The following is an 18,658-nucleotide window of genomic DNA, read 5'->3' as shown; positions in this document are numbered from 1 at the left end:
GAAATAAATCAGAATGGTCTTTCACTCACAGCCTCAATGCCAGACATTGCCTTGCCAGGAGGAATTCTGCTGATCCTGTCTCCTCTCATTTATGCTGTGCTGTCTTATTTTAACCTGAATAGTGATCACCTTCATCCCATCTCTAGTCCTTATTAGATCTTCTAGGAAACAAATAAATAAAATCTCTAGTATGAAACATGATTATATGAGAATATGTATTTCTCCAAAATAAAACAATATATCAAGGTAGTGCTGAATAAATGTTATATTTGCTTATTACCCCAACAGATAAACAACAACAATAAATGCACCTTGTAATTGCCTGCTATCCCAACAGATTATAAAAAAAGTACAGAAAATTTCCAATATATGCTCTCCCCCCCCCCCCCCAATTCCTCTTAGTAAGGGCAGAAAAAGCTATATCAATCCCAGGCAAGGAGTTATACAAAAGGTCAATATTAAACTTTTGGGTATCAAGGAACATCTAGGTGACATTGGCTGAGATTCTATTGCACAATTATACAAATAGCATTTATTTATTTATTTATTTATTTATTTATTTATTTATTTATTTGTTTGTTTGTTTGTTTGTTTGTTTTTTTTTGTTTAATGCCTCGCCCATCTAGACACAAGTCTACTCTGGGCGGCTAACAATAAAAATAAATATAATATAATAAAAAGCAACAATAGTAATATGGTTCAAGATCAATTTTGAAAGTGAACTGATTTAAATTAAGAAATTTCTACAGTTATTTATTGCATACTGAGTTGTGTAACTTGACGAGCAACAGATAAGAATTACTGAGATTTCTTAACTTCCAACTATTTGCTTCTAAAAGTTATGCCATTTATGTAACTGCACAAAAGAGTCTTAGACACCATTACTCTTACCATAGGCTTATCATCATCCCATTTCTCCAGAGATGCATTGACTATTTATCCTATACTCTCTTCATCTTCATTTTGCTTCCTAACACCAAAGCAATAATCCGAGATGTGACTGCTCTCCTCAAGTAAAGCAAGAGTATTTTGAATATTTTCCCTTCTTTTCTGCAGCACTGATTTTTCTTTTTTTGTAGGAGTTGTGCATTTTGGTTCTCAGGACTGATTAATATTTGCAATGATTCCAAAGAAGATCTAAAGCCCTGTATATTTTTTCTATAAAATTTCTATTTTCCACTCCACTTAAATGAACAAATGAACATGATCAAAGAATCTTCTCTCACAAGACTGCTCTTCCTGCATACTCCAATCCTTCTCCTGCTTTTCCTCCCTATATTCCCCTATCCCCTGCATGTATTGTCAACCGGGGTGCCTCAACCAGTTCCTTCGCATTGGTCGATGCTACGTCCCAGGAACCCCCTCCTCTTAATTTTGATTTTATCAACCCTACACCTGCAACAGTTGCTCCAGCCTCACCCTCTGACCCTGTCTGTCCTCCAGCCCCTGTCCCCCTCCTGCCTTCTGTGGATCCCCCTCCCCATCTAGACTCTAACACTGCCTCCTGCTGACTGACTGTTCCTCCCCCAGCCCCCCCATCTCCCCAACCCTCCCTCCAACTGATCTCATGGAATATAGGCGGCTGGAGGAAAAAAGCCCCGGACAAGGACCTGCTTAAGTTTCTCTCTAGCTTTGATATTATTCTCCTACAGGAGGCCTGGTCATTAACCCCTCCGTCTATTCTGGGTTTTTCTACTTTCCATCTCCCTGCTGTTAAATCTAAATCAAGAGGACGTCCCTCTTTGTTGTTTCTTTAAACCCTCTTCCTTATTTACCCTCATCTCTATCCCTTCCCCCTCATCCTATATTCAAATTTTCCTCCTCCAGTACGGCGAACTTAAAATTCTACTTCTTAACCTTTATTTCCCGCCTCCATCCTCTTCTCTGAACAGCTCCTGGATGGAGGTAGAGAATCTTGCCAACCTTAATCTGGAAGCCAATCCATCTGCCCATATTTTGATCCTGGGGGACTTTAATACCCGGTTAGGACCCAATAATTCTGCCCTAGCCAAATATATAAATTTGGAGTTTGATGAGTCGTTTCCCCCCTGGCTCAATTGCCCAAGGTCCTCTAGAGACAAGATTATTACCCCTCATGCTATCTTTTTAATCAATCTTTGTCTCAACCTTCATATTGCCATCCTCAACGGCACATGGGGTAAGGATATTCCTGGGGAATATACCCACCTCTCCACTAGGGGACCAAGCGTAATTGATTACGCCATTGCTTCCCCAGCCCTCCTCCCTTTTCTTTCTGATTTCTCTGTTGGAGTCCGTGCCGACAGTGATCACTTGCCTCTTCTTCTGTCCCTAACTTCTCCTTCCTCGATCTCCTCCCCTCCCCTTACAACCTTCCTCTCGCCTTAAATGGTCTCCTCAAACAGAAACCGACTTCTTCTCTTGGACTCTATTGCCAGAGATTTCCAATCTCCACCGTACTATCGCTACAACTGACTCTATCTTCACAGCTATTACCTCCTACAACACTCTTTTAGATTCCTTAGTTATCTCTCTTAGCAGTCCAACTAACCACCCTTCTCATAATCGAGCTACCTCATGGTTTGATTCTGACTGTTGGCAGGCTAAGAAGCAGGTTAGGTCCCTCTTTCACTCTTTCCGCCTTAACCCTACCCCAGCTTCCTTACAACTCTACCTTATTGCCAGAAGGTCGTGCTTATTAATTCTAGACTCAAAAAAACACCTCTTTGCCCAACGCAAGTGGTCCGACCTGCTACAAGCAATCTTATCACATAACTACAAAGCCTTCTGGTCTCTGGTTTCCTCTTCCACTACTTTCTTTTCTCCCGATCCTTCTTCCTCTATCCCCTCGGAGGAATGGATAGCCCACTTCTCCACAATTTTCTTCTCCCCGAACCCTAATCCCCCCCCTGATTCCTCACTGCAGGCCCTATCTGATTGGCCTCCCGTTACCTCTGATGAAATATTGGATTTAATTAGTTCATTGAAGTCTGGTAAGGCCCCAGGCCCAGATCAAGTTCTTACTGAGATTCTGACTAGTAACCCTCATTGGTGGTCTCACTCTTTGGCCAACCTCTTCACTTTAGTTAACCATTCTGGTATCTTTCCCAACTCCTGGTTAATTTCCACCCTGATCCCAATTTTCAAAAAAGGTGATCCCTCCCTTCCCAGTAACTACCGTCCAATCAGTCTTTTATCTTACATTGGCAAACTTTATTCAAAACTTCTCCTTTCTAAACTTTCTGCTTGGGCCTCTTCTATCAACCTTCCGGGGAAAGAGCAAATAGGCTTTCGCTCTGGAGCCTCCACCCTTGATCACGCTCTACTTTTGTCCCATCTAGCAGAAAAATATTCCATCCACCATAAATCTAGACTGTTCGCCGCCTTTGTAGACCTTCGAGGCGCCTTTGACTCCGTTAATAGATCTCTTTTATGGGACAAACTATCCCAATGGGGCATTGACCCTCGTCTACTTTTTCTGCTTAGGCGTCTCCATTCTTCAAACTCATGCCAGATCCGCTTTCCAAACTCCAATATACTATCTGATAGGTTTCAAGTTAATAGGGGTGTCCGTCAAGGGTGCATATTAGCCCCCTTACTGTTTAACCTGTTCTTAGCAGATCTTCCCCCTTTCTTATCTAAAGCTGCCAACCCTTCCCCCTCTCTTAATGGTGCCCCTCTTTCAGTTCTCCTTTACGCAGACGATGCAGTCCTGCTTTCTCTTTCCAAAGCCGGCTTGCGTCTCCTTTTAGCCAAATTCCAAGACTACTGTTCCGTCAACGATCTTTGTATAAATTCCCCCAAAACAAAAATAGTTGTTTTTTCTAAATCCAGCCTTCTGTCCACTTGGACAGTTGGTACACATTCCTACCAGCAAGTGCCAACATTTAAATACCTTGGGCTCACTTTCCATCACAAACTAAACTGGATCCCACATAAAAAATTGGTTATCTCTACATCAACCACCCAACTCAATGCAATTTCAAAATTCCATTATCTTTCGGGCAACCAATTTGTCCCAGCAGCCCTGCATATTTTTCAGTGTAAACTTCTATCCCACCTTTTTTATGGGGTGCCCATCTGGATAGAGGCTGTAAATCATGACATTGATTCCATTGCTGCTGTTTTCCTTAGAAAGATCTTAGGTGTTCCCAATATGATCCGCCTCTCCACCATGGTACTCGAATTGGGAACCCACCTTCCGTCTACTCTTGCCTGGGTCACCACCTTCAAATACTGGCTCCGCATTCATCTTCATTCTAACCCCAATTCTCTCCTTTTTGATCTTCTTAGCGATTCTTACACATCGAACTGGTTCCAACTGATCGATTCTAAACTTCTTTCCTTAGGACTGAACCTAGAATCCCTCTTCGATGTTGGATTACAACAGGCCCACTCCTTGATCAAGCACAAACTCTGGCAGCTTGAGTATGAGACACTTTCAGCCGATTTGAACCCCACCTGTTCTCCTCTTTTTTTCAGTCTTCCTCCTTCCCTAGGACGTCCTTCCAACTACTTCTCTTCACTGACTAATCCTGGTCAGAGAAGAGCTTTTATGCTAGCTCGCCCGAATATTTTCCCTTCGGCGGTCCATGTAGGCCGTTTCTCCAAGATTCCCCGTGTAAACAGGCTCTGTTTTTTCTGTCATACTCTACCAGACTCCCTGGACCATATTTTATTTCACTGCCCGGCTCATTCTTCTCTGAGAAAGCTTTTCCTAGAACCGTGGCTTTCCTTTTTTCCCAACTCCTTAGCCTTTTTCCTGAGTGATTCTTGTCCTTTGATTACATCTGCCGTTGCAGGATATCTATTGGAAATTTCTATTTTAACCCACAACCTATGATATTACTTGCTGTTTTGAGTGTATTTCTCACTTTACTTTTCTCTTGATTATTGTTTGGTTTGTATCTACGTTTTGCTCCTGTCTGTTCATATGCCAATAAAGGTATCGAAATCGACTGCTCTTAAGTGAATTATATGTCATTTCAAGCTGATATAACTGCCATTCACAGTTGTACTCTATCCAGATAAGCAATGAAAACTCTTGTATTCAACAGATTTGGCAATGTCTTTTCCTGTAAAAATTCCTTCAATAGCAATTTTTCTGTCCTTCACTAAGGTTAACATTTTAGATGTGTATCTTAGTATGATATAATTTAGATGTTTATTTTAGTATGATATAATAAAAAACTAGTACAGCAAAATACAAATGTTCAGCAGGCACAGTAAAACTCAATCGATAAACCTTTTTTATTAACTATATAGGGGTCCTTAAAAATGGGGCTGCTTTTAAGAAAAGTTTAATATTTTATTTTTTAGTAGTGTAATCTGCCTTGGATACTCTTGAGGAGAAATATTTTAATAAATAATATTTTAATAAATAATAATAAGGTATGCATATGCAAATATAAACAGAAACATCTAGATATAATGTTGAAGAAAAACCTCCATGGGATTTTCATTTTGAGACAGCAAAGTGAGCGGGAATGTCACATTATACCTTCTCTGAGTGTAAATGATGGTGAGTTAATCTATTAACCAAGCTCTTGCTCATACTATTGGAAAACCATTCAGTCTTTACAGTTGGCCTTTTTCTACTTCACTGCACAAATAAAATATATTTCTGCACATATATTTGTGTTTTTATAAATAGCACATATTCCAAATTAGAAATATGAAATTGTAGAATATTTTATCTCATATAACCTTTAAAAGCTTAACTCATTTTTGAGTGAAACAACGCCCAAATCTTTTTTACCTTATCTTGATTACAATTAGCAGCTCTGAGAGACAATCATAATTGCCTCAATGCTGGACTGGGCACGGTGATCAACAACATTGAAATAAACCCACTCCAAAATTCTTAGATATTTTAACTGCATGGAAATTACTTTCAAGAAGCTAACGCAGTAATCACCGAGAGCACACCCATGAAATCAAACTTGCCCAGTCTACTCAATGATATGTTCCACTGCCTTCAAAAATATTTTCTCTACTTAACCTCACAGCTCAAGTTGCAATGCTTTAAGTGCTTCTAAAGGAAAATGGATGGCTGGAAAAATGGAATTAAAAAGGAATACTTCCTACGATCAGTAGCTTCAAAACAATGTAAAAGATGAATATACTTTAAAATGATTAAAACTTTAAAGATATTTTCATAACATTTTAGGAAAATTGTCACAAAACTTTACATTATATTGCAACTAAACTTTATTCTACTTTTCAACCTTACAGCAATTTGTGCATACACACAGTTTTTCAGTCTTTTAATATCTTAAAAAGCCTATGTCACTGCCCTATACCATGAAAAGTATTTACAGGCTACAACAACATCCTCTGAGACAAGTGATGGACAGCAATTTATACAGGAAATAGATGTAACAAAAACAAAGAGACAAAAACAAAAGTATCATGACATCTTTAAAGCTAACAGAATTATTTCAGAGTGAGCTATCATGAATTATAATTCACTTCCTCTGACACCTGAAATGCAAGCATCATAATTGAGGACAACTTCAATGTGGGTTCAATATCTAATAAACTGGATTGCAATCCACAAAACCTCTCATTGAAATACAGCTGTTCATCTTAGAAGAGCCACATTACATTAGATCTGCTTTTAGTTACACATGCTACCTCTTTGACCAGAGGTTCACTTTAACTCAAAAAAACTTCTTAAATGCCATCTTCAACTTTCTGAATGTTTAAGTTTGTCTAGCTTAAGTTATCAGCATGTTTACATATACTAGCTTGCGATTAGTTTCTGCAGAGGAACACATCTGTGAATGTACACAAGCAATGTTTCTGCATGGAAGATAAGGAAACAAATCTACATAATACATATTTCTGTTGTATATATGAGTAATTTGGTTTTTATGCTTGGGTTCTAATGCTACAACCATCTCAGCATAGTTTAGACTACACTGAATTACTTACATGAAGTACAAAATTAAATTAGAATTAAAGCTGTCATGTTCACATTTGTGAATCTTTGCTAAAAGCTAAATTCCTACAGCATCTCCAATGAGAAGTGAAAGAGCACCCATTGAGCAAATAGTGGGAAACAGAAGATTACAGGAATAACTGTCTAAGAATTTGCTTGTTCTAAGGTCTTTTTCTTAATACTGTACAATGGCAGCATTCAATTATCATATCTGTATCTCCTCCAACACATCAGGGATGGTTCAAGCTCTGTTAGAAAGATATCCTGGAAAGATGCAGACCATGACCCCACTTCCTTAACTGAGCTATCCAAATTGTGGATTCACCACACAGTAGGAACTGAAACTGGATATCCCTTATATTTTAATTTCTGCACAGTAGCCTAGTGTCTGTAGCACTAAGTCATGCAAATAATACCATATTCCTGGAAGAAATGTTAAGGACAGTTAAAAAGAAAGTGCAAAAGACTACTGTTAAAACTTCTGAAGACCAAAATCATAACTATAGAAGTAAATTTCATGTTGACACTGAAGAAACTGCAACAGCTCAAACGTTTTCAATCCACATAGAGATGGCACAGAAAAAGCCAGGAAAAAAAACTGAAACTAGAAAGGATATCTATCAAAGAAGTAGAAAACAGAATAGAATCATAGAATAATAGAGTTGGAAGGGGCCTATATGGCCATCGAGTCCAATCCACTGTTCAATGAATGAATCCAAATCAAACAGATCTGGCAGATAGTTGGCTGATTTTTTCTTGAATGCCTCCAGTGTTGGAGCATTGGATTTGTAATAATATGGTTGTGTCAATGGACATCAAGGTCAAGATCATCCATACTATGGTATTCCTGTCATATAGGTATGAAAGCTGGACAATGAAGAAAGCTGATAGGGAAAAAAAGAAACTTGTTACAAATGCAGTGTTGGATGAGAGCTTTATAGATACTGTAGACTAGAAGAAAGATAAGTAGCTTCTAGATCAAATCAAGTCTGAACTCTCTATAAGCAAAAAAGAGTAAACTGAGGCTATCCTACTTTGGACATATCAGCCTGAAACAAAGCATCATTTCTCAGAGTCAAATTAGATATGATGTCTTTAATTAAGCCAGAGCTTTTCTTAGAAGCAAAAGAGACTGAAGTGAAGTTGTTGTATTTTGGGCACATCATGAGAAGATTCAAAAGACAATAATTCTGGGAAAAGCTGAAAGCAGCAAGAAAAGAAGGCCAAATATTAGATAGATTAACTTAATAAAGGGAACCACAATTCTGAGTTTGCTAGATCTGAGCAGGGCTAATTTAATTATAGGAATTTCTGATAGTCATTAATTCATAGGACTGCTTTATGATGGAAACAGTTACAGCATGACACCAATCCTAGAATACCACTGTTTAAGGCAGTCCAGAGCACTGAGAATGTGAAAATCTCAGAAAATGAAACAAATTTAACAGCTAGTACTACAAGGTTCCTCTTCATGGATTGCTGCCTTTTCAAGGTGAAGGGGCTTCAGTAATTCAGAGAAGCTATGAGCTATGCCATGCAGGGACACCCAAGACGGACAGGTCATAGTGGAGAGCTCTGACTAAACGCGATCCACCTGGAGCAGGAACTGGCAAGCCACTCCAATATCTTTGCCAAGAAAACTCCATGAACACAAACAAAAGGCTACAAGATATGAGGCTGGAAGATGAGCCCCTCAGGTCAGAAGGCGTCCAACATGCTACTGAGGAAGAGCGGAAGTCAAGGGCAAGCAGCTCCAGAGCTAATGAAGTGGTTGGGCCAAAGCCAAAAAGATGCTCAGCTGCGGATGTGCCTCGAAGTGAAAGGAAAGTCCGATGCTGCAAGAAAAATATTGCATAGGAACATGGAATGTAAGATATATAAACCTTGGTAAGCTGGATGTGGTCAAACAGGAGATGGCAAAAATAAACACTGATATCCTGGGTGTCAGTGAACTAAAATGGACGGGAATTGGTGAATTCAATTCAAACAATTATCATATCTACTACTATGGGCAAGAATCCCATGGAAGAAATGGAGTAGCCCTCATAGTCCACAAAAGAGTGGGAAAAGCTGTACTGGGTGTCAAAGTATTGAGAATTTTATAGGCCTGAACAGGTCCAGACTGTAACATTAATGAACTGCCATGATGATCACCTGTGTAAGTGCTGAGTCACAGTGATTAAGAATAAGATGATGCAACATCTGTGGATGATGCAACACCCATGGAAAGGATGATGATGCAACACTTGAAGTGATTGGACAGAAGCATCAGTTCAACTGTATATAAGGGAACATTGTGAATATGAATGTATCTCCTTCTTCCTCTGTGCTACTATCCTCTATTTTTGCTGCCATGCCGAAGGTCTGCTACTTTGTATATTTGTATATATTTTTGTTAATACACGTGTCTTTTTGTCTTCTAAATCACTAGATGAAGGAAGAAAGAGAGAGTGATTTAGAAGATTTGGAAGAAGGCAGTTCATCTGTTGTTAGCCCAGGAGGGGGCAGAAAACAGAACTGAAAGAGCAGACAGGATGGCGTTTAATGCAAGAGGCATGGGAGGATTTCCATTAACCAGGCTGAATGACAGCAGTTACAAGACGTGGGCTGTCAAAGATGAAATGTTGCTGAGAAGGGAAGGAATATGGCAGTTTGTGAACAACAACCCAGCGCAGTTTGACAAGGAACAGGAACGAGATCATGAAAAAGCTCTTCGTACCTTAGTTCTCTCTGTTGAAGATAATCAGTTAATTCATATTCAAGGACTAACTACAGCAAAGGCAGTCTGGGATCGGCTTAAAAATATTTACATAAGAGAAACAGCTGGTACAAAGATTTCATTGACCAGAAGACTCTACTAATGTAAGTTACTGCCCGGTGAGAGTGTATCCAAGCACTTACAAACAATGAAAGGACTTTTCAATGAATTAGAGCTAATGAATGTGCAATTTACTGAACAGCATAAGGTTTTTGTTATTCTGAGCAGTCTGACTAGTGAATTTGATATGCTGGTGACAAGCCTTGAGACTCTACCTGACGCACAGCTGTCTTCGGAGTACATTATGAGCCGCCTTTTGCAGGAACAACAACGCTGGGATGAGAGGTCCGACAGTGGTGAGAAAAACCACATGAAAGCTGATCAGGAAAGCTGGAGACGTAATCCAGAAGGCAACGTAAAGCAAAGGATGTCTGCTACTGATAGAGAACAACGTGGGCATGCCATGACTATAAAAAGTTGCTTCGGCTGAGGTTCTGAAAATCATCTTTTAAGGCAGTGGTTCTTAACCTTTGTTACTCGGATGCTTTTGAACTACAACTCCCAGAAACCCCAGTCAGGACAGCTGGTGGTGAAGGCTTCTGGGAGTTGCAGTCCAAAACTCCTGAGTAACCCAAGGTTAAGAGCCAGTGTTTTAAAGGACTGTAAACAGGCTAAAAGCAGAAAACAAAGAGAGACAATTTCAAAAGGCAGAGAACAAGCAGTTTATAGATGCTCCGGAGAAGGCAGAAGACGGAGGATTTCTCTTGTGAAGAAAACAAGAGATAAAGATACAGCTTCCAAGGTCGTCCAGACAGCTACCTGGTTTGTTGACAGCGGTGCTATAACTCATTTGACTAATGAGATAGATTTGTTTTCTTTTTTAGGAGAATTGGAGCAGGACAGCGTTACCTTGGCCAACGGAGATAAGACTCAAGTTGCTGGTGAGGGAGAAGTTTATATACCGAGTTTAAATGAAGAACTAAAAAAAATGTTCTATATGTTCCAAAATTAGATTGTAATATATTAAGTGTGTCAGCTTTGGATAGACAAGGCTTTACAGTAATATTTGATAGAGGTGAATGCATAATTAAGAAAAAGAACTGTGTTGTAGCAAGGGCAAAACAAGAAGACAGTTTGTATATTTCGAAAGGCAAAACACAAAGAGACACACACGTGGTTAGCAGAAACATACCACAACATAATAATTGTGTTCACTTGCTACATAGAAGGCTTGGACATGTAAACTTTAAAACATTACAAAAAATGGAAAATATAGCCAGAGGTGTGCAATTAAAAGAATGTCAAAATTACCTTGACTGCCATATATGTAAACAGGCAAAATCCCAGGTGGCACCTAAAGGCAAAATAAGTTTCAGACAAACAAAAAGGCCCTTTGAACTAGTACATGCTGACTTAATAGGGCCTTTTGCACCCCCTTTAGGAGGGGCTAGATATGTTCTTGTATTGGTTGATGATTATTCTAGATATTCATTTTGTTATGTGCTGAAAGCTAAAACAGAAGTGTTTAACAGTTTCAGAAATTGGGTGAAATTTGTTTAACGACGTTTTGACCACAAGTGGCACAGTTGCAAACAGATAGAAGCATTTAAGAGTTTTTGGGTGTACTGCTTGGGTACATGTTCCAAAGCAATTCAGAAGAAAGGGTAAAGCCAAAGCAAAGATGAGATTTCTTGGTTATGAACCAGGTTCAAAGGCATACAGATTCCTAGATGGAAGTAGGAACATTGTAATTTCCAGATCAGCAAGTTTTAATGAGCACGAAAACTGGGATAAGATTCATGCTAATTCACAAGTTTTTATCCCAATATCTGTCACAAAAAGGAACCAGTATAGGCAGACAGAAACAGAGAGAGAAGAAACTGAAAAAGACACAAGTAAATCCACAACTGAGGATGATGATGATGAAGAAGAGGAAGATGAACAAGGTAGTGAATTAGGGAAAGAACCAGAGCCACAAGGTCCTAGGAGATCAGAGAGGGCAAACAAGGGAGTTCCACCCAAAAGGTTTGGAGTGGGGGAAGTTAGTTTCCTATGTGTACCAGGAACCTAGGAATTATGAGGAAGTGATGGCACTTCCTGATTTAGAAAGAAGAAAGTGGCAAGATGCCATGGAAGAAGAAATGAGGTCCATGGAAGAACACAAAGTATTTACTGAGATCAAATTACCTGCAGAACATAAAGTAATAGGTAGCAAATGGGTATTTAAAAGAAAGTTATAAAATGATGGAAATTTCAAATATAAGGCAAGATTAGTGGTTTTATAAGGGTTTTACACAGAAGAAAAGTATTCATTATGATGAAGTTTTTTCTCCCACAGTGAGGGCTGAGACAATGAGAGTGGCATTAGCTTTAGCAGCTACAAGAAATTATTTAATTTACCATTACGACATCACCACTGCATATCTGAACGCTGATTTAAAGGAAGAATTATATATGGCTAAGGCACCAGGTTTTGAGGGTTCAAAACCAGAGTTGGTTTACAGATTAAACAAGGCCATTTACGGGCTGAGATAATCAGCTCGAAATTGGAATCTTTGTTTACATACAGTTTTGGTAAAGATGGGATACAAAAACAGTCTGCCAGATCCTTGTCTTTACATTAAAGAAAATGGAAAAGAATTGAATGTGTTATTAGCATATGTGGATGATATATGCTTTATGACTAAAAGTCAGAAACAAGTGGAACTGTTTGAAAGACAATTTAAAAAGGAGTTTAAATTGAAAAGTTTAGGACCAATACAAAATTATTTAGGAGTACAAATACAGAAAACAAATCAAGGTTTTGTATTAAGTCAGGAGTTGAAAATTAAACAAATATTAGAGAAATATTGCATGCAAGAATGTAAAAGTGTAAATACTCCTATGATTGTAGATTTTCAGAAAAGTGATGAAAATAGTAAAGATTTTGAAGATCAAGAATTATATCATTCTACGATTGGAAGTCTAATGTATTTGACAAACTGGACACGTCCAGACATAACAGCTTCTGTAAACATTTTAAGTAGACATGTGTCAAAACTAAGCATAAAACATTGGCAAGGGATGAAAAGAATTTTCAGATACCTGAAAGGAACATGTGATTATCATTTGGTGATAAAACCATCAGAGGATTTAAAATTAACTGCTTTTGTTGATAGCGATTGGGCCAATGATGAAACTGATAGAAAATCAATGTCTGGTTTTGTGATAATGTTTGGAAATAATTTGGTTGGTTGGAAATCCAGAAAACAAAATTCTGTAGCTACCTCAACTACAGAAGCAGAATTTGCAGTCTTATCAGAATTATGTTCGGAATTGATTTGGTATAAACAATTAGTAAAAGATTTGAAAATAGAGACATGTGGTGCAATAAAAGTTTTGGAAGATAATACCACGTGCATACATATGGCTTTAACAGAAAGAGTAAAGAATAGAAGCAAACATGTGGATATCAAATACCACAATGTAAGAGAAGCAATAAAAGAGAAATTAATTGAACTGGAATATTGTAAGACAGAGGAAAATGTAGCAGATATCTTAACAAAACCTGTGAATACTCAAAAGCATGGTGAAATACAGTGGTGCCTCGCTTAGCGATTGCTCCGTTGAGCGACGAAATTGCTTAGCGATGGAGTTTAAGCGATCGCAAAAGCGATCGCTTAGCAATGGTCCCTATGGGGAAAATTTGCTTTGTGATGATCGCGGGGAAGCGATCATCGCAAAGCCCCCATTTTCGGTGAGCTGATCGGCGGTTTCAAAATGGCCAACCGCTGTGTGTCCTCGCTTTAGAGGCACTGAAAATGGCTGCCCCTATGGAGGATTTTCGCTTAAGGTTAGTTTTGAAGCCCATAGGAACGCATTAATGGTGTTTTAATGCATTTCTATGGGCTTTTTAATTCCGTTTAGCGATGAAATCGCTTAGCAACGTTTTTTCCTGCACGGATTAACGTCGCTAAGAGAGGCACCACTGTAATTAAAGAAATGGGATTATGTTCTGTTCAGGTATAAAATCAGGAGGGGTGTCAAAGTATTGAGAATTTTATACTGTAGGCCTGAACAGGTCCAGACTGTAACATTAATGAACTGCCATGATGATCACCTGTGTAAGTGCTGAGTCACAGTGACTAAGAAGAAGAAGATGCAACATCTGTGGATGATGCAACACCCATGGAAAGGATGATGATGCAACACTTGAAGTGATTGGACAGAAGCATCAGTTCAACTGTATATAAGGGAACATTGTGAATATGAATGTTTCTCCTTCTTCCTCTATGCCACTATCCTCTATTTTTGCTGCCACGCCAAAGGTCTGCTACTTCGTATATTTGTATATATTTTTGTTAATACACATGTCTTTTTGTAGAAGAAGAGTGTGTTTGTTTTTCTTCAATCAGAGAACTCTGCACATTAAACAGCAAGAAGCTGACAATGGGATACAATCTCAACAATGATAGAATGATTTCAATACAAATCCAAGGCAGACCTTTCAACATCACAGTAATCCAAGTTTATGCACCAACCACCAGTGCTGGGGAGACTGAAATCGACCAATTCTATGGAGACTTACAGGGGACTAGAATGCTAAAGTAGGGAGTCAAGAGATAAAAGGAACAACAGGTAAGTTTGGACTTGGAGTTCAAAACAAAGCAGGGCAAAGGCTAATAGAGCTTTGTCAAAAGAACAAGCTGGTCATCACAAACACTCTTTTCCAACAACACAAGACACAGTGATGTCTACACACAGACATCACTGGATGGGCAATACTGAAAAAAGATTATGTTCTCTGCAGCCAAAGATGGAGAAGCTCTATACAGTCAACAAAAACAAGACCTGGAGCTGATTGTGGCTCTGATCATCAGCTTCTTATAGCAAAACTCAAGCTTAAACTGAAGAAAGTAGGAAAAACCACAGGGCTAGTCAGCTAGAATCTAAACCAAATCTCTTACGAATACACAGTGGAAGTGAAGAACAGATTTAAGGAACTCGATTTGGTGGACAGAGTGCCTGAAGAACTATGGATGGAGGCTCGTAACATTGTACAGGAGGCAGCAACAAAAACCATCCCAAAGAAATGGAAAGGCAAGAAAACAAAGTGGCTCTCCAACAAGGCCTTACAAATAGCAGAGAAGGGGGGAAATGTAAGGGAGATAGGGAACGTTATAGAAAATGGAATGCAGACTTCCAAAGAATAGCAGAGAGAAAAGAGGGCCTTCTAAAATGAACAGTGCAAAAATATAGAGGAAAATAAAGGGAAAAACCAGAGATCTGTTCAAGAAAATTGGAGATATTAAAGGAACCTTTCGTGCAAAGATGCACATGATAAAGGACAAAAATGGTAGGGACCTCACAGAAGAAGACATCAAGAAGAGGAGACAATACTACACAGAGGAATTATACCAGAAAGTATTTGCGAAGGCTTTCACGGCTGGGATCTAATGGTTGTTGTGGGTTTTTCGGGCTCTTTGGCTGTGTTCTGAAGGTTGTTCTTCCTAACGTTTCCCCAGTCTCTGTGGCCGGCATCTTCAGAGGACAGCACTCTGTGCTCTGGAGTAGTTGGCTTGGGAGTGCAGTATTTATGGCTGTGAGATAGGCTTTTGTCTTTTTCTGTAGATGGGTGACTAGTGTGTCTTGTTGTGGGTGTATTTTTGTGCTAAGGAGAAGAGATTATCTGTCACTGTGGTTGATGGGTGTCATTAGCGACAAAGGTCCACTATGGTTTTTCCAGTAGTAATGTATGGAAGTGAGAGCTTGACCATAAAGAAGGCTGACTGCGGAAGAATTGATGCTTTTGAATTGTGGTGCTGGAGGAGACTCTTGAGAGTCCCCTGAACTGCAAGGAGAACAAACCTATCCATTCTGAAGGAAATCAACCCTGAGTGCTCACTGGAAGGACAGATCCTGAAGCTGAGGTTTCAATACCTTGGCCATCTCATGACAAAAGAAGACTCTCTGGAGAAGAAAGACCCTGATGTTGGGAAAGTGAGAGGGCCAGAGGAAAAGGGGACGACAGAGGACAAGATGGTTGGACATTGTCACTGAAGCTACCAACATGAATTTGACCCAACTCCGGGAGGCAGTAGAAGACAGGACGGCCTGGCGTGCTCTGGTCCATGAGGTCGCAAAGAGTCGGACACGATTTAACGACTAAACAACAAAACAACTACAAGACCAGTGATATGGGCTCAGAGGACCAAAGCTGTTGTTCTGAGACAGTTTTATTGGACTATGCCTATTTTCATAGTCCAATAAAATGCTTGATCTCATTTTCTCCTCAACTTCTTTTTTGACTTCTTATTATAGCAGATAGTAACTCTATGGGCCTTGGCCTGTCTCCATTCTGTCTCTTGTTCGGTGATCTAGCTCAGTGGTTCTTAACCTTTGTTACTTGGATGCTTTTGAACTGCAACTCCCAGAAACCCCAGTCAGGACAGCTGGTGGTGAAGGCTTCTGGGAGTTGCAGTCCAAAACTCCTGAGTAACCCAAGGTTAAGAACCAGTGATCCAGCTAATGTGAGACAATATTTATTTATTTATTTATTTATTTATTTATTTATTTATTTATTTATTTATTTATTTATTTATTTATTTATTTAATTTATACCCTGCCCATCTGGCCTATAAGACCACTCTAGGCAGGCTACATCCCAGCATGATGCAGTCCTAACACTGAAGTATAGCTCCTTGCACTAGACATTTCAGATGTAAAAAAAAAGGGTCACACATAATAAAACTTCATTTCATTTATCAAGAGTTTGATTTTGACACATTTCATATAAATTCAGAAACGTAAGCTGAATTATGAGCCTTACTCTAGCATTCTATTCCATATACACACGGGTGATGCCCACGAAGAACAACCTCCCCTATTTATTTTATCATAGAACTGAGGTGAGTGACTAAGAGCTGTACTTAGGTAGTTTAAAACTCCGCAACAAAAGCTAAAGTTAAAAAAAAAAACAGACACAGTGGCTTCTTCTGGCCACTATGTTTAATATTATATATTTATGGCAATGCTGGCTATCTGCTTGTCATTTCATTAGTTGCCATTCACCAGTCCCAGAAGGAAAAATAAAATAAACAAAAATAGTTATCTTTCTCAGACTCATAACAAATATTTTATTTTTCTCTTCCAGAACATTGCTTACCTGTGACCCTTTCTTGCTACCTGGAAGGTTAATTATAAGAGTTTTCCCTCTGATTCCACATACAGGTCTGAAAAGAGAGAAAAGGTTCTGAAAAACAATGCATAAGAAACATGTGCAAGAAGCTGTTAATTAGATATAATAGTTTAATGATTAGGACATAGCTTGTTTAATAAAATTATATTCAATAAAAAAAAATCTAAACTATGTTTATATCCTTTCATGTCATATTTGATCCAAACTTTTCTGCAAAATTTGTTTCAAATATGTTTGATAGCATAATTCTATTTGCAAATGCTTTAGGCATTGCTATAAACTTGAAAGCTTTCTAAAGATGGGAACAAAGCTTACCATTGCAACACAGTAAAAATTAGTAAATAATTATGCAATGTTTTCTTCAGAAGAGAACGTGCTTGAATTAGTAAGCCATCAACATCAGGATTAAAGGAAAAACACCTTGCCTTATGTTTCACATACACTAATCCCAACATATTGTGTGTAATATAGCAAAGTCCTTTTAACCATGTAGCTGCAGTAGCATTAGAAGATGCATTTCATTCTCAGGACACTGAATAGGACAGAACAATGATGCACAATTTCAGATGGTTTGCTGCTACTGACAAAATTCAACTAAGAAGAAAAACAAGTGTACGCTGACTGCAAATTGCTTGTTCCCTCATACAGTTACTCAGAAGTAAAGCTGTTGATGGCTTAAGAGAAAGGACACTTGATCCAGTGATCTATACTTGTTATTAATCATTGAAATATTTATGAATAGATACTCATAAATCTGCACATACAAAACAAACTGAATTAGTTACCCTGAAACAAATTTAGTGAAGTGTGAGTGCTATTTGGCATGTAAGATGGAGGTTAGGTTTGAGATTTTTTCTGATTTTCTAGACTACAGCTCCCTGAGGTCTGCAGGACTTCCCACAAAATCAAAGTGCTCTCAGGTGCTTGTAATAATATACAGTCAAGGAATACAGGCACACTGGACATGATGAATCTTCATGAAAATGGGGAAGTGGCTGGGGAGAGCTAGTTCTCTGGGAGCTGCAAGGCATTAGGGGTCTGGTAATCTCCTGAGAGACACCATGTATGTAGCACAATTGGCAGGTAGACTTCCTGATTAGAGATGGGCTATTCGTATTCATCTCCCACGGGAACCAAATATGAGTATCACCACCACAGGTCGCTGGGCCCTTTGGACCCACCCCTTCAGAACTGGCCAGTTCAGTTACTGCCCATAGTGCATGTGGCTGTAGTTGTTTGTGCTGCACCAATTGTGGAAGTAGCCCGATGGACACTTACCCACCTCCCTGCGCTGCTGACCACTCTGGTAAAGAGGCATGATGAGAGTCTCCCCACTCAGCTACTGAGTGGTAAGCAATGCAAGGAGGTGGGGAAGCGTTGGTTGGGCTACTTCTGCAATTGGTGTGGTGCAAATGACAACAGCCCCATACCCTGAGTGGTAAGTGGAGTAGCAAGTTCTGAGAGGTGAGTCCAAAGGGCCCAGCCACCTATAAAGGTGATATTTGTATTAGTCTCTCCCAGGAGATGAATACAAATATCCCATCTCTATATCTGACTAGTATTATATTCCATTTAAATATATTATATCACAACAGGCTTCTAATCAGAAAAAAAATAATGTTATTGAGGAATGTATACAACTCAGCTACACTCTACAGCAATGGTTTCCAATCTTGGACAACCCAGGTATTCTTGGACTGCAACTCCCAAGAAACTCCAGCCAGCACAGGTGGAAGTAATGGCATCTGGGAACTGTAGTCCAAGAACAACTGGGTTACCCAATGATGGGAACTACAGTGTT

At 39.1% G+C, this 18,658-nt stretch overlaps 1 protein-coding gene across 48 annotated transcripts in view; it reads right to left on the bottom strand.

Annotated features, from left to right (window-relative positions):
- The window catches only part of GPHN (gephyrin), a 454,199-nt gene that overhangs the window by 204,113 nt on the left and 231,428 nt on the right, over positions 1–18,658 (bottom strand). For all 48 annotated transcript variants that reach the window (XM_072986103.2, XM_078390238.1, XM_078390313.1 and 45 more), the window contains one exon: positions 16,825–16,891. In XM_072986103.2, coding sequence (XP_072842204.2) covers positions 16,825–16,891 — 67 coding nt within the window. The remainder of the gene's footprint in view (positions 1–16,824; positions 16,892–18,658) is intronic.

The sequence above is a fragment of the Pogona vitticeps genome, chromosome 1 (genome assembly GCF_051106095.1).
Source record: "Pogona vitticeps strain Pit_001003342236 chromosome 1, PviZW2.1, whole genome shotgun sequence".
In the NCBI taxonomy this organism is placed as follows: Eukaryota; Metazoa; Chordata; class Lepidosauria; order Squamata; family Agamidae; genus Pogona; species Pogona vitticeps.
This window is presented reverse-complemented; position numbering and strand designations above follow the sequence as displayed.